The sequence below is a fragment of the Marmota marmota genome, unplaced genomic scaffold (assembly GCF_001458135.2).
Source record: "Marmota marmota marmota unplaced genomic scaffold, marMar, whole genome shotgun sequence".
NCBI lineage: Eukaryota > Metazoa > Chordata > Mammalia > Rodentia > Sciuridae > Marmota > Marmota marmota.
Window position 1 is genome coordinate 467,765 of NW_026003318.1, and position 23,956 is coordinate 491,720.

Consider the following 23,956-nt stretch of genomic DNA (forward strand, 5'->3'; position numbering starts at 1 on the left):
TCTTAAGATGATCAGAAACCTGTATGAAAGCATACTTGTCAATCATTTCCATGAATCTGATTTCAAAGTTTATATATAGAGACAAAGCAAAATAACAACTTTATTTATAACAATGACTTAGAACATATATAGTTAAAAATTGGATGAAATTTCATAATTAAGATACAATTCAATTATTTCCTTTGTATGCATCATTTCCAAATAATAACATCAGGCCAGGACCAACAGTCATTTAGAAACTTCAGGTACTCTCCAACATACTCACATTGACACCATATCCATATCAATATGACTTTTAAAGGATTTATGATTACTATATAATTTGAAAAATGTTCATATACAATTCAACACATCAAATTAGCCTGATTAGTTTAATATTTCCCTTTTTTATAAAATAAACATTTGAGAAGATCTAGGGGTCTCAGCAATATCCCAAATTTAAGTTAAAAAAAAAAAATCTTAATTTAGAACTTGGATTCTGGGGAAGTCCTGCCAAAGACGTTGAAACAGTTTTAAAATGTAGTTAAAACACTAACCATTGAGAAATCATATTCATTCAAAGGCAGTAACAACTGAAAAACTTTAAAAGAAAATAAATGCAAAAGAAAATAAAACCCTAAATTTAACTATTTCAAGACTCATATTGCTAAATAATAGAAATTAAAATAATAAAGCAAACAAGATATTATTTTGAAAGAAAATAAAAGCTTTGTTTTCCTAGGACAATTACAAAAGGTACAGAAACACTTCCTGCAATATGGGCGATTTTCTTTACAAGAAGCCCATTGATAACCTGAAAGCTGAATCACATTAAGTAATTTAAACTTGATTAGATACTAGAAGAATTTGTGCCCAAGTTTATGAGTTACATAAGAAAATCATTGCATTGAACAGGGCATATGTGACTCTTAGAAAAAATTGAAGCAAAGTTGGCCAGACATGATGGCAACACGTGTAATACCAGTGGCTTGGGAGGCTGAGGCGGGAGTTTCATGAGTTCAAAGCCAGCTTCAGCAATAGCAAGGCACTAAGCAACTCAGTGAGACCTACTATCTCTACATAAAATACAAAATAGGGCCAGGAAAGTGGCTCAGTGGCCAAGTGCCCCAGAGTTCAATCCCTGGTACAAAAACAAAAAGCAAGACAACAGCAACAACAAAAACGAATAAAGTTGTCCAGTTACCCTGAACAATACAGACACATTAAGAAAAATCAGATTATATTGAAGGAAAATATTACTCTAAACTGTAAAACTACTGTCCAGGACATGGTTGAATATTTAAAAACAAACAAACAAAAAAAAAATTTCAGAAATTTAAAAAAATACAAATTAAAAAACATCTTCCATCCTTTTTCCCCCTAACACTAGGTCTAGAAAACTTATGTGATTTTTAGTATAGTGAATTACATTCTGATTTATATAAAATATTAATGCTCAAATTTTTAGAAAAATCTAGATATAATTTCCTCTAACTTAGAGTCAACATGGCTACTAAGAAAATTCCTTTTACAAAATTCATGTTGCATGAATACTTCGAAATTTCCTCTAAAGTTTTATGACTTATTTGGATCTATAACTTGCTTAATCCAGCAGATCTGCCCTGTAGTGCCCACAGCTCATTCAGGAATAATCCACCATCCTACTTTTTAAATTTTTTTTTGTTTTTAGTATCTATTTAGTTGCAGATGAACACACAGTATCTTTATCTATTTTTATGTGGTGCTGAGGATTGAACCACACATGGTGGAGCCTTACAGGTGCCAGGCCAGGGCTTTCCCACTGCGCTCCAGCTCCAGCCCCGACCCATAGTTCTACTTTAAGAGGAAATCTGATTCTACCACCCAATTTTCTTAAAACAAAAAAACAAACAAACAAACAAAAAAAAAACCTGTTTCATCAAATGAATAGATCTTATAAGAACATGCTCATAGTTACATATTCCTTTAGACCTCTCACTTCACTCTTTTCCTTCTGCTTTTTTAATTTTATATCCATATCATAAAATCTTTGAATTTTTTAAAATTGTTCATATTTGTAATAGTTGCATCAACACAACTTTATATGCTCATACAATTTGTATAGAAAATCATACACATCAATTAGAAATTCTAAGTCTCAGCAACTCTCACTTGTAGTGAAAACCTGCGAAATTGGCAAAACTTTAAAAGTTTGTCTTATACCAAAAATTTAAGGATATGTAATTCTAGGACCCTATGCGCTCCCATAACAATTTTTAAAGTGAAAACAGACACAAGTAATAATAGATTCAATTTTTTTTTTTAAAAAAAAGAGAAACATTTTAAGTAGTTGTTGCAAACCTTTATAATTTTATTTATTTATTTATGGTGCTCATAATCAAATCTTGTGTCTCACACATGCCAGGCAAGTGTGCTACTGTTGAGCTACAGCCCCAGCCCCAGATTCAAATCTTTTTTGTTATCACAAAATTAAAACAAACCAACCAACAAAACAAACAAAAAACCAGAATGGATAAATTTCAACCTCATGATAACAGTTAAACATTCAGTATTTTAACTCAGAAATAAATGAAATATATTATGATACATAAATATATATATATATGACCTATAAATCACATAATTCATAAGCATGTGTCACATTTATTTCTGCCTAATTTTTTTTTTTAACCATTGCACTTAGACAACTTATGAAAACAGTAACCTTAAACAGAAACAGTCACTGGGTATCTGGCTGCTGGTGCCCTCCTCCTCCACTCTCTCTTTTCCCTGCTGCCATTACATACGCAGCTCTGCTCTGCTCTTCCAACAATGTGTTCTAAGTCATCTCGGACCAAACCAAAGAGCCACCCCAAGATGAACTGAAACCTGCGATCTGTGAGCCAAAGGAAATCTTCTCCCCTTAACTTGAATTTCTCGTGTTTTGACACAGCAATAGAAGGTTGAGTAACATGAAGAAAACTGGAACACCAGATGCCATTATAAGATCCATTACTTGCATAGGGTTTTCACCGTTTTTTGTTTTGTTTTGTTTTTTGTCTTTTGTCTTTCAAAAAAACTGGGAAATCAGACCTTTTTCACATTCAAGGCTTTTTCTCCATTATGAGTACTTTCATGCATAGGAAGGAAAATGGAATGTCACACATTCAGGAGGTTTATTTGCCAGAGCAAGCAAAATGGTTCTGAAGGCAACTAAGAACTTACATATACTCATTCAGTTTTGTTGTAGTGTGAGTCCTTTCTTGTCATTGAAGGTGACTAGAAATATTAAATGATTTGCTACTCGTTTTTTTTGCATTCAAGGCCTTTTCTCCAGCACAAATTTTTTCATGCGTACAATGGGAACTAATAATGTAAGGCATTTTCCATTCTTTCCTCTAATAGGGTTTCCGTCTAGTATGAGTTGATGCTTTGAAATAAAGACTTTATTACCCCATTTACAAACACAGGGCTTCTTTCCCTTATGAGTTTGTTCATATTTTTGAAGGTGAATGGGCCTACTGAAGGTTTTACCAGTTTCATTTGTAGGACTTCTCTTCAGTATGAGTTTATTCGTTGTCTATGCAGATGAATAACTGAAGGTTTCACCACACTGTTTATATTCACAGAACTTCTATCCAGTGTGAGTTTGTTCATGTGTGTGAAGGTTGCTGGACTTAGTGAAAGCTTTTCCACAGTGTTTACACTGATAGGGTTTCTCTCCTGTATGAGTCCGTTCATGTGTATGAAGGTGAGTGGACCTAGCAAAGGCTTTTCCACACTGTTTACATTCATAGGGCCTCTCTCCAGTATGCGTCCGTTTATGTGTGTGAAGGTGACTAGATGTTGTGTAGGCTTTCCCACACTGTTTACACTCATAGGGCTTCTCTCCAGTGTGAATTCGTTCATGTTTTTGAAGGTAAGCAGAACTAATGAAGGTTTTCTCACATTGTTTACATTCATAGGGCTTCTCTCCAGTATGAGTTCGTTCATGTATTTGAAGGTAAGCAGAACTACTGAAGGCTTTCCCACATTCCTTACATTGGTAAGGCCTCTCTCCAGTATGAGTTTGTTCATGTGTTTGAAGGTTAGCAGAACTAATGAAGGCTTTCCCACATTGTTTACATTGATAGGGCTTCTCTCCAGTATGAGTTCGCTCATGTGCATGAAGGTGAGTGGAATTAGTGAAGGCTTTCCCACACTGTATACATTGATAGGGCTTCTCACCAGTATGACTTCGGTGATGTTTGTGGAGGTGACTGGATGTAGTGAAGGCTTTCCCACATTGTTTACATTCATAGGGCTTCTCTCCAGTATGAATTCGTTGATGTATTTGAAGGTAAGAAGAACTAGTAAAGGATTTTCCACATTGTTTACACTCAAAGGGTTTCTCCCCAGTATGAGTTCGTTCATGTTTATGAAGATGACCAACTGTATTGAAGGCTTTGCCACACTGTTTACATTGATAGGGCTTCTCTCCAGTATGAGTTCGCTCATGTATTTGAAGGTAAGCGGAACTAATGAAAACTTTACCACACTCCTTGCATTCATAAGGCTTCTCTCCAGTGTGAGTTCGTTCGTGTACTGGAAGGTAATTGGAACTAGTGAAGGTTTTACCACACTGTTTACACTGATAGGGCTTCTCTCCAGTATGAGTTCGTTCATGTGTGTGGAGGTGAGTGGATGTAGCAAAGGCTTTCCCACATTGTTTACATTGATAGGGCTTCTCTCCAGTATGAGTTCGCTCATGTGTGTGGAGGTGACTGGACTTGGTGAAGGCTTTCCCACATTGTTTACAGTGATAGGGCTTCTCTCCTGTATGAGTTCTTTCATGTAATAGAAGGTAATTGGAACTAGTGAAGGCTTTCCCACACTGTTTACACTGATAGGGCTTCTCTCCTGTATGAGTTTGTTCATGTGTGTGAAGATTACTGTACTTATTAAAAGCTTTCCCACATTGTTTACATTCATAGGGCTTCTCTCCTGTATGAATCCGTTTATGTATTTGAAGGTAAGCAGAACTTATGAAGGCTTTCCCACACTGTTTACATTCATAGGGCTTCTCTCCTGTATGGGTTCTTTCATGTACTGGAAGGTAAGAGGAACTAGTGAAGGCTTTCCCACATTGTTTACATTCATAGGGCTTCTCTCCAGTATGAGTTCGTTCATGTGTTTGAAGGAAAAAGTAACAAGAGAAGGCTTTCCCACATTGTTCACATCCATATGGTTTCTCTCCTGAGTGAGACTGTCCATGTTTTCGAAAAGACCTGGAACAACTGAACTCTTTTCCGCATGTCAAACATTTATAAGGTCCACTTACGGTGTGCACTGCTACTTGTCTTTGAATACTCGTGAGAGAAGTTAAAGATTTTCTCTTCTGTTTAAGTTCAGATGGCTTCCTTCTACTCTCCTCATTCTCAGATGGTATGATATGGCTATTAAAAAGTAACAGGAAGATGTGTCTACACAGTTGCTTTCACATGGACTTACTCTAGTAGGAATATCCTTTTTTAAAGTAAATTTGAAATCTCACTGAAGGTTTTTCCACACTGAGTACCTAATTTTAATTTTCCAGAGCCTACAATGATTTCTATAAAAAGTTACAAGCAATATTAAGGGTTGGCTCTTTATTTCTTTTGTATTTATTAATAAGCCTTAGAAGTATATCATTACTAACATCAGGGAGTCCAGATTTACAGTCATGTCTAAACTTTGAAGGTAAATGCACTGATTAGTCTGCAACCCTGATTCCCCACAGGTAGAACTGAAAGAGTAGTATCACAAATGCAGCAAATAGTACTGGCAGCATATCAATTATATTGAACATACTAAAATTCAATCCTATTCCTTAAAATTCACATTTCCAATACAAAATTTCCAGGAATAAAAATATTTCATTTGCGTTTATCTGATTTGTTAGCTAGTTCTTTAAGTTATAAGACATGCACAGTTCCCTTAAGGGATTCTGCTTCCTCTTGGGAGCATAAATTACCTTAGATCTCTCCCAGGAATTGTGTTCTGTTCTTCAACGTTCCGGTCCACCCATTTGTTTCCTAAAATGTTGGCCCAGAATAATCATTATGAATTAATGTAGTTTAAGAATAAATTACAACCCCAGCAGTGGTGCACACCTGTAATCCCAGTGGCATGGGAGGCTGAGGCAGGAGAATCACAAGTTCAAAGCCAGCCTCAGCAGAAGCAAGGCACTTAGCAACTCAGTGAGACCCTTTCTGTAAATAAAGTACAAAATAGGGCCAGGACTGTGGCTCACTGGTCGAGCCCCCGGAGTTCAATTCCCAGTACGCACAAAAAAAGAAAAAAGAAAAAAAAAAAAGACTAAATCATAGGAATCATACTGCTAAGTGCAATGACATCTGGCCTCATTTGCTCCCAGAGTAAAGTACACATTCTTAGCTTGTGAGAAGAAAAATAAAAGTCCACATAATCTGCATCTGATTATGTAAATAAATGTTATCATTCTTACCTATAGAAGCCAGATTTCTAAGGACTTCCTGCATCACATCCCTGTGGAGATTCTTCTGGGAAGGATCCAACAAAGCCCACTCTTCCTGGGTGAAGTTAACAGCCACATCCTCAAAGGCCACTGAGGTCTAAAATATTACAAAAGTACAGTGCAGGCCAGGAGAGATTGACAGCATGAAGAATCTACTCTCTACATGCAAGATGTTCATATGATTTTGTGGCCTCCAATATCTCTTTCATTACTTGGTCATCAAAACTTGTATTCTCTATCCGTACTCAGTCTTCAAACAGAATAATTCTTATATAAGAATGAAAGTACTTAGAAAATTAAGAGCAGAGCAAAAATACTCTTCTTGTTGTGGAGAACAAAGAGTAAGGTATGCTCCTGGGTCACCCATAATGTCTTCAAAGGGTGCATGTCTGCACATCATTTTTTTTTCCTTTTTTGGGGGTGCTGGGGATTGAACCCAGGTCACTATGCATGCCAGGCAAAAATTCTACCAACTGAGCGATATAATGAAGCCATACTACCTCATGTGCAGAAGAGAGTTAATATTAGTCCTGACAGTACCTACTGTAAGAAATGCCTACTGACAAAAGTTGCATCTTTGCTGGAAGGGGAACTAAGGATGGAGAGGGATCCCAACGAACTAAGCAGTAAGGCTGAATCACAGTGTAAGAGTGTATTTAATGAAACTTTGCTTTCCTTTGGAAATTCTATTATTTTGCTCCAATATTATGTTAGAACTTGAAAAATTCAAAATCCTTCCTACCAAAACAGAATCCTCTCAGCAAAGAGTCTAGGAACTGCCCTAGTAGACCACATTTCATCCAGGTACTCACAATATGGTAACTGGGGATTGAGCTCATCCTGTGTGACTACAGCAAAAGAATAAGTAGAATTTAAGGTGCTTTACTCAACATCAAATTTAATCAACTAGTAAGCAACAACAGTGATAAATAAACAATTTGATAATTTATTCTGATTAATATCAAGATACAGTTGGATAAGTGTCAAATACTTTTACTGACATTTAACAAACAGAATTTCTAGTAATCACCAGAAAGTACTTTTCCAAGCCAAATGAAAATAAGAAATGTGTAACACCTATCCAACTGTGGTAGACAGCAGACTGTTGGCTTTTCCAATATACACTCATGTGCCACATGACTATGTTTTGGTCAAAGACATTTGGGGTTAATAATGCTACATATGCATGGTTATCCATAGTAAAGAGATAACTGATGTGTTTATAGTGATGGTGGTACAAACAAACATACTGCACGATCACCTTTGGTATCTTGTAACGAAAGATGCTGTGCAAGGCTGTACCTGGGAAGCACCGTCTCCACTTAGCCTAGGTCTGTAATAGGCTATTCCTTCTAGGACTGTGTAAACACACTTTGGTGTTTGTGCAATGGTGAGAAAGAAAATGGATTTTTAAGTTGATAATTTCTTCTGATTAATTATCTAATTATCTCTCTGCTAATCTTATGCTATTTCCAATAGTATATCTTAGATGTTCTTTATTTATAGTCTGGTGTCACTTAAACATTGTGACTATAAATAAAGAACATCTAAGATATACTATTGGAAACAGCATAGAATTAGCAGAGCAATAAACCGAGAGAACAAAAGAAAAAAAAATCAGTGCCTTGGAATTCATATAGATGAGTAATAACATAACAGGTAAGGTATACAAGTGGAGACATTCACAAGCAATTCAGAAGATGAGTCAAGACAAACTGGTATCTAATTTTTAAAAAATGCATTACTTCCCTCCATTCCATAGACAAAATATAAATTCATTACAGATTCTGATGTGAAATACAAAACTAAAACACTTTCAGAAGCTTACAGGAAATATTTTCCTAGAGGAATAGGGAAAACATTTTCACATAACAAGAGTAAGCAATAATGAAGAATGAGAAATTCAAACATTAAAATTAGAGGAATAAAAAGATGAAAACACCTGCAAGAGGGGAGACACCTACAATATGCGACACAGAGAGTTAGGGTGCCGAGCACGCGGCTCAGGGGGCTGAGGCAGGACAATCAAATGCAGGATCAAAGCCAGCCTCAGCAACGTAGCAAAGCCCCGAGCAAATGGGCAACAACCTGGCTCTAAATAAAATATTAGAAGAAGCTGGGGATGTGGCTCAGTGGTTAAGCGCCCCTAAGTAGAGGAGAGACAGAGAGAGAGAGAGACAGAGACAGAGACACGGAGAGATGGAGCACGTGCACACACACACCAGGGCCCAGAGTGAGAATAATCAACATATGACTCAAATGGGAAATAGCCAGACGTGGGACAGAAGGTGAAAGCTGCCTATGGAGAAAGGACCACCTCTGGGTGAAGAGAAGCCCAGGAGAAGGCCAAGCAGATGAGCACTGACACCCACTGCAGGCCCAGCGCCCCTCAGTCAGGATGTGGGCAGTGGGGAGAGCAGGACGCCTGCCCCTCTAGTGGTATTTCCTCACACCTGAAATTTACCATGACCTGCAGCCCAGAGACTTTTTCTGTGTATTCTTAGGGGTCCTCACAAATTCACAACATCTTACCTCCTGAACTGCTGCCAGGCTCACACAGTCAAGATCACAAAAAACTGCCCTTTGCTGCCAGCACAGGGAGGAAAAGGAGCCATTTCCAGCACACCCAGAGAACTCTATCTTCCTGAGCCTACATTCAAAGGAAACTACTTCTCCAAGGCTGAGTCACCCAAGACATTATCTGCAAAAACTTGTGGGGAAAAAGAAACACTGAGCCCAGCTCCCCCTAATCTTCCTGCCTAGGTCAGGGAGGAGGAAGGGCTGAGGCTCTTAGAAACAAAGCCATGAAATGATCTCGTTAAGTAGAAAATTCTAAACTGTGCATGCGCTGAAGAAGAAAACGCAAATGCCTGGAACTAAAAAATAAAGCCAAGCTGTACACCACCACAATAAACACAACACACTTACATCCACTAAAACACGAGCAACCTGAAAGCCATCACAGAAGATCAAGAGTAAAAGTATTTAGAAATTACCAAGAAGACTTTACAAAAACTACAAAATATTTCTGAAAGAAATGACACACATAAAAATATCTAGCATTTTTGAGCTCAAAGAATTATAAATCTGCCTAAAAATCAACCATAGGTCAATTCACTGCCTTTCATATTATCAATGACATTTTTATACAAAATAAGAAGTACTATTCTAAGATTCACGTGGAATTGAAAGAAACTCAACAATGGAAGAAGAAAAATAAAGTGTAAAGTGATTTCAAAACCTGCTTTAAAGGAGTAACAAAGGGAGTGTAGAACTAGTTTAAAGGCAGACACACAGAGCAGTGAAGGAGGACAGGGGGACCCAGGACCATGCAGATACACAGAAGGAAATGATGTCTCTCAAGGGGCCAGGGTCATTCCAGGGGACCAGGATCTCTGGAGAATGAATGGCTGGGAAACTGGATGTTCATGGCAGCACCTAAAGTCAGATGCTCCCCTCACAGCACACGCATACATGAGATCCATGGGGACCAAAGTCCTGAAGTAAGATGTGAACCTCACCAATTCTTAGAAGAAAATGCAGACCACATGTCTCACAACACTGGATTTGGGGATGGTTTCTGGGATATAGTACCATCCATTTGATTCATGAGAATAATAGATAAACCTAATTTCACCAAAAATAGCTTTTAGGCCTTTCATTTGCAGCAACGAAGCCAGGACTATTGAATACCATCCTAAGTGAAATAAGTCAGGAAGAGAGAGAGACACCGACTGTGTGTTCTTACACAGCAAAGCTCCAAGTTGGCTTCACAGAAAGTACAAGGGTATTCACCAAAGATGAGGAGGAGAGAGGAGAGGGGACAGCAGGGCTGGGTGAGGAGGCTGGGTATCAGGTACCAGAGTCCACTCAGGAGGAGCCAGCACTTCTGCTCTCCAGCAGAGTAGGTGGCCATAGTGCACAACATGTCACTGTGGTTTTCATAATAAAGCTGGGGAGCAGTCCACTGACCCTAAGAAATGATAAATGTTAGGAATGGAAGAGCTAGTGCCCTGATCTGATTAAGATGCAACGAAACAGGTATATAACCAGCTCACTGCACCTCATCCACATGTGCAACTTAAAAGTGAATCAGCATTAGAAAGGAAAATGTTGTCCTTCATAGGACACCGTCAACAGGTGAAATGGCACTGGAAGGAACTGTAGAAAATACCTGCACATTGTGCATCTGGAAAGGAGTTGAAAACTTGAAAGAATGAAGAAAAACCAGCTGACAAAGCTCAACTCCTTCTGACATAAGGATGCAAACCTAACTGTAATAAAATGAAACACCTTAGAAAGTGCCAGAGATCTACAAAACCTACACTGAAGGCTACACTGAAGGATGAACGGCTGTCTCCATGACAACAAAAACAAGTCAAGGATGCCTGCTCTCACCACTTCCAGACAACACAGCAAGAGGTGTGCTACGGGAAGCCAGGAAAAAAATCTTTGTGTTCCAGACTTCAGCCAACTTATGTAGCCCCAGACAGTGGGACAAAATCAAGGACTTCACCAAGCAGATGGAGGTGGGCATAGGCAACTCAGACTCAGACTATCACCTGCAGAGAGAACAGGCACCAAGATGGGAGGAGACAGTGCAGCCTCTGCACCCTTCACCATCTCGTTTCCCATCAATAAGGACTACCTGGCAGTGGTACCTGTTTGACTTGTATTTCTAGCTTTCTGCTCCCTAAAGTCTCTACTGCAAGGGGCCAGGAACACATGATGGTGTTTCTTCACTGCTGTTCCTACCAGAAAGCATGCAATATGGGCATAGATCCACACTTGATAAGTCCCAGGGCTCTAAGACACACACAAATACACACAGGTCTCACACAAACCTCCTGGCAGGCCCATGACCCCTCAACTTTCACAGGCTGAAGTGATCAACCATATCTCATGTATCACAGTGCTGGCTCCTGGATCCCAAGCCATTCCCCACAGTTGGGATAACCCAAATGAGTTCACACTGTAGATCCACATAAAATCCTGTGCTGCAAAACTTACAACAGCAGTACACGATTTCACTGTAGAAACTGAAAATATCATACAACATTGCAAGGGATCCAGAATACCACACAACTCTGAAAAACAGAGCAGCAATTTGACTAGCACTTTATGAGTAAAAAAATACTTGCTTCAAGTTAACAGTAACCAAGGTGCAGTAATGGCACCAGGAACCCCATGTAGATGAGGAATCACAACAACTCCAGGGAGCAAGAGGTCAAGGAAACAGCAGAGTGAGCTGCTCCACACAGAAACTTAGAAATACAAGCAGAACCATCATGATGTTGGAGCAGCCTCAAATTTCACCTAACTGCATGATGCAGCTTCAGGGAAACATGGCTGGCGGCCTTGCAGAGGTTTCACTGTCCTTGCTGCAAACCATGAAACTCAGCACCATCCTCCATACAGTAGCCTGAGCGCTCAGTGTGGGCTCCTGTCATTGATGCCAGTAACCAAGGACTTAACCTGTGAATCACTGCAGTTGGACATCACAGGGGATCTAGAGCTATCTGACTCTGAAAAAAGCCTCTGACTGCTGTGTCTAAGTCAGAAGACAACAGGTGTAAAAAATTATTGGGAATTGCTTAAACATGTTTTAAGTAAAAAAAATCCTGCATCTGGATGGATGTTTATACAAAACAATCACAACGTGAACCTGGCAAAAAAAAGGTCCAATAAACATTTTTCTCAGATATTACAATATTCGGGTGGGCACAGTAGGGTATGGCTCAAATCCCAGGAATTTAGCAGGCTGAGGTGAGAGGATGACATGTTCTAGTCTACCCTAGGTAACCTGTCTCAAAATTAAAAATTAAAGGACCTGGGGATGTAGCTCAGTGACACAGCACCCCTGGGTTCAATTCCTAGAATATAAAAAAAATGAGAGTGTTCACGGCACCCAGGTATTCTAGGGAACTGAGATAGCCCATGCAGGCCAGGAAGAATCCTTTCAGAGAGGACCAAGAAAGACCGACATGCCCAGCACTGGTTGCTCTCCAGGCTCAGGTCTGCAGAGAACTGAGGCTGGAGGGGTATAAACAACACTACCATGTGTTAAAGCAGCAGCCCCAGCTCCACTATCCACAGGCCCTGGAGGAGCTGAGCTCTTGCTGTTTCTTGTTTTCTTTCCAGCTATTTCCTCATGGAACTCCATTAAAACTCAAGCTCAACACAAGCTAAGAGAGACCCTCTGAGTACACTGAGCAACTAAACTCTTGCCTCCAAAAATACTTTGGAAAGTCACTACACACAATGGCTACAGCCTTCAACAAAAGCAAACTCTGAATAGAGGGAGAAACTGATTTCAGAGGAATCCATTGTAATATTCAAATACCCACTTCTCAAAAGCAACAAAATAAAGAATACACAGAAATAGGAATATACAGAAATAGGAATATACATCTCATCAATGGAAAAATGCTTGAATTAAACCACTATTAAGAAAACATGGACAGGGCTAAGGTTGTGGCTCAGTGGTAGAGCACTTGCCTGGCATGGGTGAGGCACTGGGTTCAAACCTCAGCACCACATTAAAAAAAAATAAACAAATAAAATAAAGACATTGTGTTCACCTATAATTTTAAAAAAAGCTTAAAAAAAAAAAGAAAACATGAACACTAGAGTCACTAACAAGACTTAAAACCAACTGCCTGAATCTTTAAGATGCACGACCTACAACAGGTCAAAACACCTGATGAATAACTGAGAGACTCACATGAACACGCAGTGAAATCCAGTGACAGAAGGAGTCAGCAGCAATCGCCTGACAGTGAGTGACAGCTGGAGCACACAGAAGAGCTGTCGTGGTGTCAGTCTAGCTCAACAGCACACCCACCACAGGTACCTCTAGGGCACTTAGCCAACAGCAGCCCAGCACACATCCTTCTCAACATCACAGGGAAGTCTCCACGACCAGCCACCTTCAGCCATGACAGGCGTTAGTGCAGAAGGCTACCAAATCCCAACATGGCACCAGGAACACCGGAATTACCATGGCGTCAGTAACAGAAACACAACTGGGTGACCTCCAGATATCTGCAGGTTAAATCCCAAAGTTCTAAACAGCACATGGGTCAAGGGTGTCTCAGGATCAGTCTGAATATTTCAAAGGAAGAAAAAACTGAAACTGCATCTTAGGAAACTTTGTGGAAGAGAGCACAGGCAAGGCTTAGGGGGAATTAGAGGAGCTGAAGGATTATATTACAAAAGAAGAACTAAAATCAACCCTTCATCCCTCCACTTCAGGAACTAAAGAATGAACACCAAGGAGAACCTACATCTGATGCTATCATATAATTAAAGACACCAATGAAACTGTGATGAGGAAATCAATAGAGAATCAACTCAAAAGCAGGCTCTTTGTGGACATACTTGTAACAGATACACCACAGCTAAGTTAAGAAAAGAGACACAAAACTTACTCAGCAGAAATGAAAGATACCATTATTCATCCTACAGAGAGTAAAAAAACCATAAAGGAATATTATGAATAACTGTCTGGACCCAATTTGAGAACTCAGATGAACGGGACCAACTCCAGGAGGAAAACAATCTACCACAACTCACACCAGAGGAGGAACACACAACATGGACAGGCTAATGAAATGATAATAACCATCATCAGAGGAAAGGCATGGCTCAGTGACGTCATGGTGGATTCTGCACCACACTAAGGAGGAAATGAAAACTACCCTTAATCCCCTCTAAAAGGAAGCAGGTAACACTTCCAACTCATTCCTCAAGGTGTAGCCTATATGATATGCTGTGATGTGAACAGTTTCTGGCAGCCAGACCAGGGAACCTGCGTGGACCATAGATGAGTGGATTCAGCACCCTGGCAAAATTGCAAAATAAGCATCAATATAAAAAGGATAAATGAATTGCATGTACTTTGATCAAATTGCAGTGAAGCAGCTCGATTGTTTCTTTAATTTCATTTCTTAAATTCTGTGAAGTCCAAGACCAGGATTGGTTTGTTGAGGAACTTCAGAAAACTATTTCTACAAGTAGAAATAGTAGACAAACATTTAAGAGTAGCCAAAATGTCCAGGAGTCTCCAACAGCTTGTAGAAAACAATATCTGATAGTATTATAGACTGAAGGGCCATGTAAACCCCAAATTCACAAGGTACAAGGTGAACTCCCAGTGGGTGGCATTAGGAAGGGGAATCTGGGAGGGACCTGGAATTAGATGAGATCATAAAAGATGCTCATGAATTATTAGTAATCTCATGAAAATCTGTTCTGTTCACACAACAGATTTTCATTTAATAACAATTTCCATGATACTGAATCGATTTGTAATTGCCATGTTTGTCCCATAAAATTTATTGTATCTTCCAAGTTCAAAAAACAGGAAGCAAAATGGAGCTGTCCACTGTAAGGAGTTCTTCTTTATACAAAGGAACCAATATTCTCACGAATCTTTGTAGTCCAAATTTATCTACCACAACTTTTGTGGAAATGCAATCATTTTCTACAGCAACAATGACAGATTTTTTTTTATATTTCTTTTCTCTAGTAGCGTTCTTGATCCTAAGACACATAACTGCATTTGAAATCAAATTATAAAAAAAAGGTGAGGTCTCACAAACTTTCTACATGTGGAAAGAGGAAGCAGAAAGGTAAATAAGAATTTTTATCAAACACACACACACAAAAAAACCTATCTTTTTTTTTTAAATCTTCTTTTTATGTCTTTTAGAATAGTTTACTTTGCTGAGCTCTGAATAAACACATTCTACATTTAAAACTGGGTCTTAAATAAGGGGGAAGATCATTTCAAAGTGAAAAACACAGAAAGGGCTGGTGCTGAGGGAGCATAGATGTGTCAGGCTCAAGGGGCGGGTAAAGTCCCACCTGGTCTTGCTCACTGAAACACTCCATGATCACCCTCCCAGGAGACCTAGACCATGACTCCAGTCTACGAGGCTTTCAGGTTTGCACAGCACTGCACTGGGGTGGGTGGTCCTTATGCTCTGGGAGAGTTTTCCTCCTATACAACTGTGAGAGAATGCAAGGGCAGGAATCACTGCTGACCTGGCCCCTCAGCACCAGCATCCACAGGCTCACTGTCCACCTGTCTCCAAGGAATGGGAACAGGGCTTGAGGGAGACAGTGTCCCTAGGAGGCAGCTATCTAGATGAGGCCTATTCCAGGAGATTCCTCAGCCCCAGGGCCTCCAGCTTCTCCCCTGAGAAGCTGCAACCCACATCTCAGGCTGTTCTCTAGGAGGAGTTGACCCTGAAATTGCCTGTACCCTGCAGGACAAAGGTCAGCTATAGGCACCTTGGGGCAGCCCCATGAAAGGGCAGTGGCCTAGTACACAGGACCTTGTGAAGAGTTGAAAGGGAACTTTTACCCTAAGGCATTAAGCCTCTGTGCCTGGGCAAGGTAAAGAAAGACAGACCCAAAGGGTTGTGACAGTGGGGCTAGCTGGTGGTGCACTCCTGTAATCCCAGACAGGAAGATCGCAAGTTCAGAGCCAGCCTCAGCAACTGGTGAGGCACTAAGCAACTCAGTGAGACCCAGTCTCTAATAAAAATACAAAATAGAACTGGGATATAGGTCAGCTGTTGAGTGTCCCTGAGTTCAATCCCTAGTATCCCCACACACACCCAGAAATAAATAGCAAGAGTTGCAACAATGGAGTTCCGGTGACTGTCCTGTGCTTTCACCACTTGGCAAATGTTCACAAACAGAAACAAATATTTGATGCTGTGCCCACTGAATGCAGTGTGAGGAGCAAAGAGTGGATAATGCTCTGAACTGGATCAGGAAGTTGAGTCTGGAAATGTGAGGAGAAAGTAGGTATTATAAGGATCAATTAAAAGCCCTAGCAGGGATTAGGTGTGGGAGATGGGGGCAAATTGACTCCTAGTGAAGAGTACGGACATGGACTCCTCAGATCAGCACCCTCTACACAGGAGCCCCACACCTGAGGCAGGATCCCCTGAGGCCCACCTGTCTTCAATGCACACTGAGGGGCTGGGCTGGCATCAAGCTGCACAGAGAGTGTTCTGCCAAAGTGGCTGCAGACCAGGCAGCACACTGGGAACCCACCTGCACTAGCCCACACCATGTCCTGAAGGCATCAAGGGCTGAGCTGTAGCAGCATCTGACTCAGGTCTGGGCTGACTGACTCTGGAGTTGACAGTGGGAGGCCAGAATCCAGCCACAGTTGGTTACCACCAGTTCTAAACAGCCCACCTCCCTGAGCCGTCCTGGCCCCACACACTCACCATTTCCTGCCTTCTGGAGAGTCCTGACTTCCTTCCTGTGGACCTCATAGCACCTGGAGGTCAAAAAGAGATAGACCTGAGCCAGAGCCACTTGGGCCTCACACAGCAGAGAAGACACAGTCCTGGAGATGGATTCTGAGCTGCAGAGGATGAGAGATGAAGGCCTCTGAGAACACAGAAGGCCACCTGCTCCAGAAGACCCCTCTCTTGTCCCAGCCCACATACGCACACTTTGGGGCCCGAGTGACAGGAGATGTATCAGGCTCCTGGATAAATGAGGCCAGAAGGACAGGGTTTTGGCTACGGCCCTTTTCAGGCAGGGTTTCCTCCCTGCAAGGGGACCTGCCCCACCAGGGGACACTTCCACTTAAGCAGAGCTGAGTCCTGGCTTTCCAAAGCAGGCCCCGAAGTTCTTCTGCACCTCTGGGCACAGAGTCACAAGCATATGTGAGGAATTACAGCCTTGGTGTCCAAGGCAGCCGACTGCCATCTTTTTAACTCATGGCAGACACCTTCTGATACTGAAAATCCCTCCCCTCTTTTTTTTCCCCTCATAAGCAATTAGGGGAACAGTTTTCTCTTCAGGAATCAGAACAAATACTTGGTACTCAAACTTAACTCAAGTTTCCCTCCTTCCTCCAGGACCCTGGACTCTGACCCACTGGTGCTAGAAATAACATAGAACCCTTCTTCCTGGTGCCTCTTGAGAACAGGCTGACTTCTGGGGAAACACTCTCTGACCTGGGATCTGACCTGGCCCCCTCCTCGCTGCCCTCCCCTCCAGCTTCTCCCTGACCCTGTTTGCCCCTCCCTAGGAAAGCAGCCCTTTCTGCAGGAGCTGTGGGTGCTTGCAGAGCTGACTGGTTCCACATACCCCTAAGTTCAACCCCTGGTACAAAAAAAAAAAATAAAAAGCAATAAACTCAGTGTGAGGGAGGAAACAGTATATGAGAATCTTTAATTGACAGAATATTAGACCAAATATTTCTTTTTCTTATTCTTCTGAATTACCCTTCTTTCTTGCCCTCTGGAAATATTTTCTCATCTTTTTTAGGTCTACTAATAAATGGCATTTTGCAGCTAATGAGTAACTGAAGTGAGCAAGTCTTTCCAAGGCAGCAAACCCAGGGAAGGGCTTCCCTGCCTGGACACTGACCTGTCAGACTCCAGCTTCAGGTCAGCCCAGCTGTCACCAGGCACATCCTCCCACCCCTTCAGGTTGCCTTTGTAGTTTCTTGGGTGGTAGTGGTCGCTGTTATCACTGAGCCTCATCTGCAGCTCATTTTATTTTTTATTTTGAGACAGGGTGTTGCTAAAGCAGGTTTCAAAACTGCGATCCTCCTGCCTAAGCTTCCCAAGCTTGCTGGGATTACAGGCTGGGCCAAAAGTTTATAGGTTTTTGCTCCACACTGCTGGGGTCAGTTTTCCCTGCTTTGGAATCCTTGTTGTCCCTTCATGACTCTGAGAGAATCCAGAGGACAGGAATCATGTCTGTCCCTCTCCCTTCATACCAGCATCCCACTGTCTGACCAGTGGGTCCCTAAGAATGGACAAGGTCACAGGGTGCAGTGGCACATGCTTGTAATCCCAGCAGCTCAGGAGGCTGAGGCAGGAGGATTGTGAGTTCAAAGCCAGCCTTAGCATCTTAGGGATGCCCTAAGCAGCAACTGAGACTCTGTCTCCAAATATTTAAAAAAGGCTGTGGATGTGGCTCACAGATTAAGTGCCCCTGGGTTCAATACCTGGCTTAAAAAAAAAAAAAAAAAAACAGAATGGAACAGGTCTTATGGGGAGACAGTGTCCCTCTCCAGGAGATTCCTCAGCCCCAGGGCCTCCAGCTTCTCCCTTCAGAAGCTGCACTCCACACCTCAAACTGTCCTCTAGGAGGAGCTGACCAGGGCCTGAAATTCCCTGCATCTTGCAGGACATGGGGCAGCTGTGGACACCCTGTGACAACCCCCATGAAAGAACAGGACAGTGGCTCGGGACACAGGATCCTGTAAAGTGGCCAAAAGACACCTGTGCCCAAAGGCATTTATGAGGCACCTGTCCTTAGAGAAGATAAAGAGTCATAAGTGCTTCTTAATCTCAAGTTCAGGTCATTCCTCTCTGCTTTCCACTCCTAGGAAAGAAATGTTCACCCACGTAAAAAAAAAAAACAAAAAAGGCCGTCCATTACTTGGTGAAACTACAACAACTAAATCACTGTCACCTGCAAGTCGCCTTAAGAACGGACGGTCCAGAAAGTGCGCGCCAGAGGGTGCAGTCGGCGGCGTCTGGGAACGCGGGAAGGCACAGCTGCCGCCCTAGGAGGAGCCAGGCTCTAGAATGGCAATGCATTTGGGACCCGCTTCTTGCGCACGGGGAACGGGGCGCGCGGACAAGCGCGTTCCTCCCACCGACCACCGCCGCTGCGTGCCTGGGAGCCGCCGGCTGCGGGAACTGCCCAGATGACCCACGGAGGTCGGAGGTTGTCAAAGGGAGAGGACTGGACTCCAGGGTCCCGCTGCCGCTTAGCCCACTCCGCGGTCCCAGGGGACAGGGGACAGCGCCACTCGCCAACGGGGACCCGCGCCAGCCCACTCGCGGCCCCAGAGGACAGGGCCCTGAGCCACCCACCAGCCCGGACTCCGCCCCACGCTCCGCAGCTGAACCTCACGCCGGGCCCCACGCCGGGCGCTGATCGGGTCCGCCAGTCTTGACCGCACACCCACCGTCTCTGGTCTGCGGAGTGATTCGCTGTCCTCCCGAGGAATCTTTAGAAACCCGAGCGGGGAGACACAGGCCGCGCAGAGCCTCCCGAGCTTCCGGAGCAGAGGACGCGGGCCTGCGAGGAAGGAGCTCCGCGGACGAGGAAGAAAAGCCCGCGAGACTGCGGAAGCCCGCCCTTGCCATCCGTTCGCGTGCTGGACTGGACAGTTCCGCCCCAGCGCCCTGATGGACAATACCTAGGCAACGCCCCCGTTGTGAGTGACAGCTAAGCTCATCCAATCCCTGGCTGCCAGAGGCCAGAGTGACAAGTGTATTGACCCATCTCTTTTCAGGTTCACCCTCGCGGTTGCGCTGAGACCTGACCCTGTGGGGACGTGTTCGCTGTGAAGCTGGCAGAAGATAGTTTAGAAATGGTTGTCACGAACGGAGCAAAGCAGAGGAAGAGATGTGCTGCTCCTGCCTGAAGCGACATGAGCTTTGCCTTAGCAGTTCAGAGCGCACCCTTCCTGACCTCTACTGTTGTGACCGCTTGGACGCTCAAGGGAGCCCGGCTTCTAGGGCAGCAGCCTGCGGTGGCGACCTGATGGGTGCCGCGAGCTTAGTTCACAGGTCTGGAAGCCACAGGGACCAAGTTCAAGCAGGTGAAGTTGATTATAAATTACTCAACGAATGTGTGCAGTGTTTTTTGTTTTTTGTTTTTTTTTACATGTGATCAACCCAATACAGTAGGTTTTTACTAGTGGGTATTATCGAGGAGACCGCTCTCACATTTACTCTGCATTCTGATCTTCCAGTACGTTTCAGTCCAGAATACGCCACCTTCCGTGTTGTTATGGATTGCACACGAGATGTTCCCCAGAAGCTCACATGTGACACCCATCAGGAACATTCGGAGGTGACATTTTTATAGGCCTGAGGCCTTCTAGGAAACTGAGGCAGTGTGACCCCCCCTTTCAGACCCCAATTCTTTAGAAAAACAAAGTTCTCAGGCAAGTTCTCAGAATTATAGGCATGAGTTTATTAGAAGGGATAGGAAGGAGAAAGGGGACATTCTCGAGAGAGGGGGACCTCTCAGGAGAGGGATGGTGTGCACTTCCAGTCCTCCAGTTTTATTGGGGTCCCAGGGAAGTTCCTGGAGAGTTCCAAAGTTACACATATTGACTTTTGACTGACAATAAAATGACATCAGACTTTTGCTCCCTGCTGTCTTGACAGTGCTAGGTCACTTTGGTCCACGTGACTGGTTCTGATTGGAACCTGTTCTTACAAATTTTATAGTTAGGGAGAATGAGCCGTATCTCTCTGAGCTTTAGGATCTGATCTGGGAAAGTGTCACAAAAGTCCCCCCTCAGAGTAACTTGGGTTCATCTTATTGACATTATTCTGGGCCTGCATTTCTCCTGCAGATAACAGGTAGTTTGTTGAGGAGAATGTGACATATGAGGCCAGGCAGTAGTGTGTATGAATACTTCTTGGAAAATAAAGCATGAGGAGGGGCAGGACAGTGGGCCCACTTTAGAGAATTATTCACTTGACCTCATGTTTCCACCACTCACATCTGTCTGCCTCCTATCAAAATGATTATTTTATGAGAGTTGTAACTTCATCAGTGGGTTCATCCACTTGATGGATTAATCATTTTAAAGAACCACTATACTGGATGGTACCTGTAAACAGGCAGGGCCTGCTGGAGGAAGTATGTCCTGTGAGCTTGCCTTTGGGGTTTATCTTTGGTCCCTGGCACTCCTCTCTGTTTTTTAAAACATTTATTCTTTTAGTTATATACAATACCAGGATATGCCCTGACGTGTTCATAAAGATATGAAATCAACCTATACCAGTTCAGTCCCCAGCACTTCCCCCTGCCCCCCACTCCCCCTCCCTCCACTCCACCAANCACTCCACTGATCTCTTCAGTTCATCTACAGTGTAGTTTTTTAAAAATCATTAGTGTCCTGTGGATATGCCTGATGCCAGGATCCACCATGCCCCGACCAGGCATATAGGAAAATTCTGTCAGATCCCTTCCACTGCTCCTTCCTTTTCCCATCCCTTCTTCCTCCTCCTCTGTCCCCTTTGTCTAGTGTACTCATCTTTCCTCTACTTTTGTTGAGATTTCCTCTCCTGTGTTTTTTTCTCTCTTCTTTTTTTTTTTACCACCCCTCCTCTCTTATTTTTAATTAGCTCCTGCATATCAGAGAAACTTTCAATTTACCTGCATGTATTTCTTTATGTATTTCTTACCTACTGCTGCAAAACAAATCACTCCATAAAATTAGTTTATGAACGAGCTGGCCAGCAATTCCAGGTAGGCTCAGCTGGGCTCCTTCAAGTGAGCATTAGGATGGCTGACCAGACAGCTCTGCTTCTGGGGGTGAGCTGGCTGTGTACTGGGGCACCTCCACTTTCCTCCCTGTGGTGCGCCTTCCTCCAGCAGGCTGATGTGGGCTTGTTCTCATGGAGATTTCAGGGTCCCCTCTATTGCTACTGTGGTATGTCCTAGCTGGCATGCCTGGGGATGGGAAGACAGCCAGGTCTTTCCTCTATCACCAGGGAGCAAGCTGGAGCCAGAGCCAGGGACACTCCTCCCAGGCCTCCTGTGCACCCAAGGACAATGGCAGGGATTTTCACCCCACAACTCTTTGAACTAAAGTGCCCATGGAATCAAGCTAGACAGGATGTGGCAAAGTCCCTCTCCACACCAACTTAGGCTGTGTACCCCAGGGGTGGGCAGATGGACAGAGCCAAGTCATCGCTCATGTCACCCTCAGTGGAGCCTGTGTCTGGAGCAGCTCTGAACCATGGAGCTCTTTCCCACCCCATGGTGATGTTACAGGTATGAGGCCTTCCACACAATTGAGGCAGCATGAAGAGCCCCCCTTCACCCCAAGACTTGCAATCATGCCAGAAAGATTCCAGACTTGTTTCTCAGTGTAACAGAAGTGAGCTCATTAGAATGCATGTGAAAGTGGCAAAGGATCACTGAAGGCAGAGAGTGAGTCCTCTCAGGAAGGAGAGGGATAGCACACTCCTCCTGCTCTCCAGTTTCACTGGGAGGTCCAGGAAGTTTCCAGAGTTCTGTCCATGCCACCTTTTGACTTACATCATAGGAGCTGCATGGACTTCCTCCCAGAGAGGATGATGTACTGCTCAGAATTTGGAGTTTTTAGGGAGATTGAGTCCCACTGTTTTGTCTCAATTTCCCCATCCCCTAATGGGTTTCTTATTGAATTTCCCTATTTTTGCCTCAATTTCCTGCCCTTTAATTGGTTCATTACTTTTTAATATGTGTTATGACCTAGTTTTGGAGATAAGGGAGGATCCAGGAGCCTTGGTTACATGAAATAATGATGACATGGTCCAGAAATGATAGTTTATCTCAATGAATGCTAGAGGAGGCTTTGACCTAGCAGGCCCCCATCTTACAGGTGTTTGCCACTCAGATAAGGCTCCTGAGGCTCAGCCGCACTTCTTGATCTCTTCCTGCTCACCCATTCATGGCCAACTGGCCACCTAACAGTCTCTCCTGGATTCTGTTGTTTTCTGTTGTGCTAGGGATTGAGTCCAGGGCCTTATGCATGCAAGGCAAGCACCTAAGCTATATCTACCAACTGAGCTATATCCCCAGCATCCCCCCAGATTGTTCCAAGACATTTGCACATCAGCATGATCTGGCTGCTTTCTGCTGAAGGAAGTGAACCTAGGAGAGGTGACCATGGGTCCTTGTTCTTCCTCAGGTAGGGCATGGAACATGAAGGGTATGTAGCATTGCAGAACATCAGAGGTTCATGTTGGTGTGTGAGGCAAATGTAGAGCAAGAATCATGCTAAGACAACAGTAAAAAGCACAACAAAGCACTATTGTCTGTAGACAGCACAGAAGCAATCAGTTCCATCGGCCAGTCTCTGAAAACAATGAAGACAGTAACTCGTGAAAGCTTCGGGGATGAGCCATATGCCACTGATTTGTGAGTGGAAGCCATTTAAGGCTTTAGAAAGATTTTCAGAATCATGAGAAACATGTACACATCATATAGTTTTAAAAAAATCATAGGTGTCCCTTAAACTATAGAAATCTAATGTCATTGGATTCTGTAAAACACCTTTTTAAAAAATATTTGTCCTAATTAGTAATACATGACAGTAGAGTGCACTTTGATAGATCATCAGATTGTACATGATGTAGAATCCCACCAGTCATACAGTCATATATATACATATGGTAATAATGTCTCATACTTTCTACTATCCTTCCTGCCCCCATACCTTCTCCCCTTCCTTTATTCCCCTCTACCTAAAGTAACTTTATTCTTCCCTAGCTTACCCCCACATTGTGAATTAGCATCTGCATATCAGAGAAAACACTGGGCCTTTGGTTTGGGGGAATGGGCTTATTTTACTTAGCATGATATTCTCCAATTCCATCCGTTTACCAACAAATGCCATAATTTCATTCTTCTTTAAGCTGAGTAATAGTTCATCATATATATATATATATATATATATATATATATATATATATA

General features: G+C 42.9%; 1 protein-coding gene across 1 annotated transcript; it reads right to left on the reverse strand.

Annotated features, from left to right (window-relative positions):
• Positions 1-2,628: 2,628 nt before the first annotated feature.
• LOC107160364 (zinc finger protein 709-like) lies at positions 2,629-19,620 on the reverse strand. Its single transcript, XM_015507042.2, has 5 exons — positions 19,437-19,620; positions 16,723-16,775; positions 6,443-6,569; positions 5,951-6,011; positions 2,629-5,393 (listed from the first exon to the last, which is right to left on the reverse strand). The coding sequence occupies exons 1-5, from the start codon at positions 19,615-19,617 to the stop codon at positions 3,593-3,595; spliced, it is 2,223 nt and encodes a 740-aa protein (XP_015362528.1). The 5' UTR covers positions 19,618-19,620; the 3' UTR covers positions 2,629-3,592.
• Between the last annotated feature and the right edge of the window lie 4,336 nt (positions 19,621-23,956).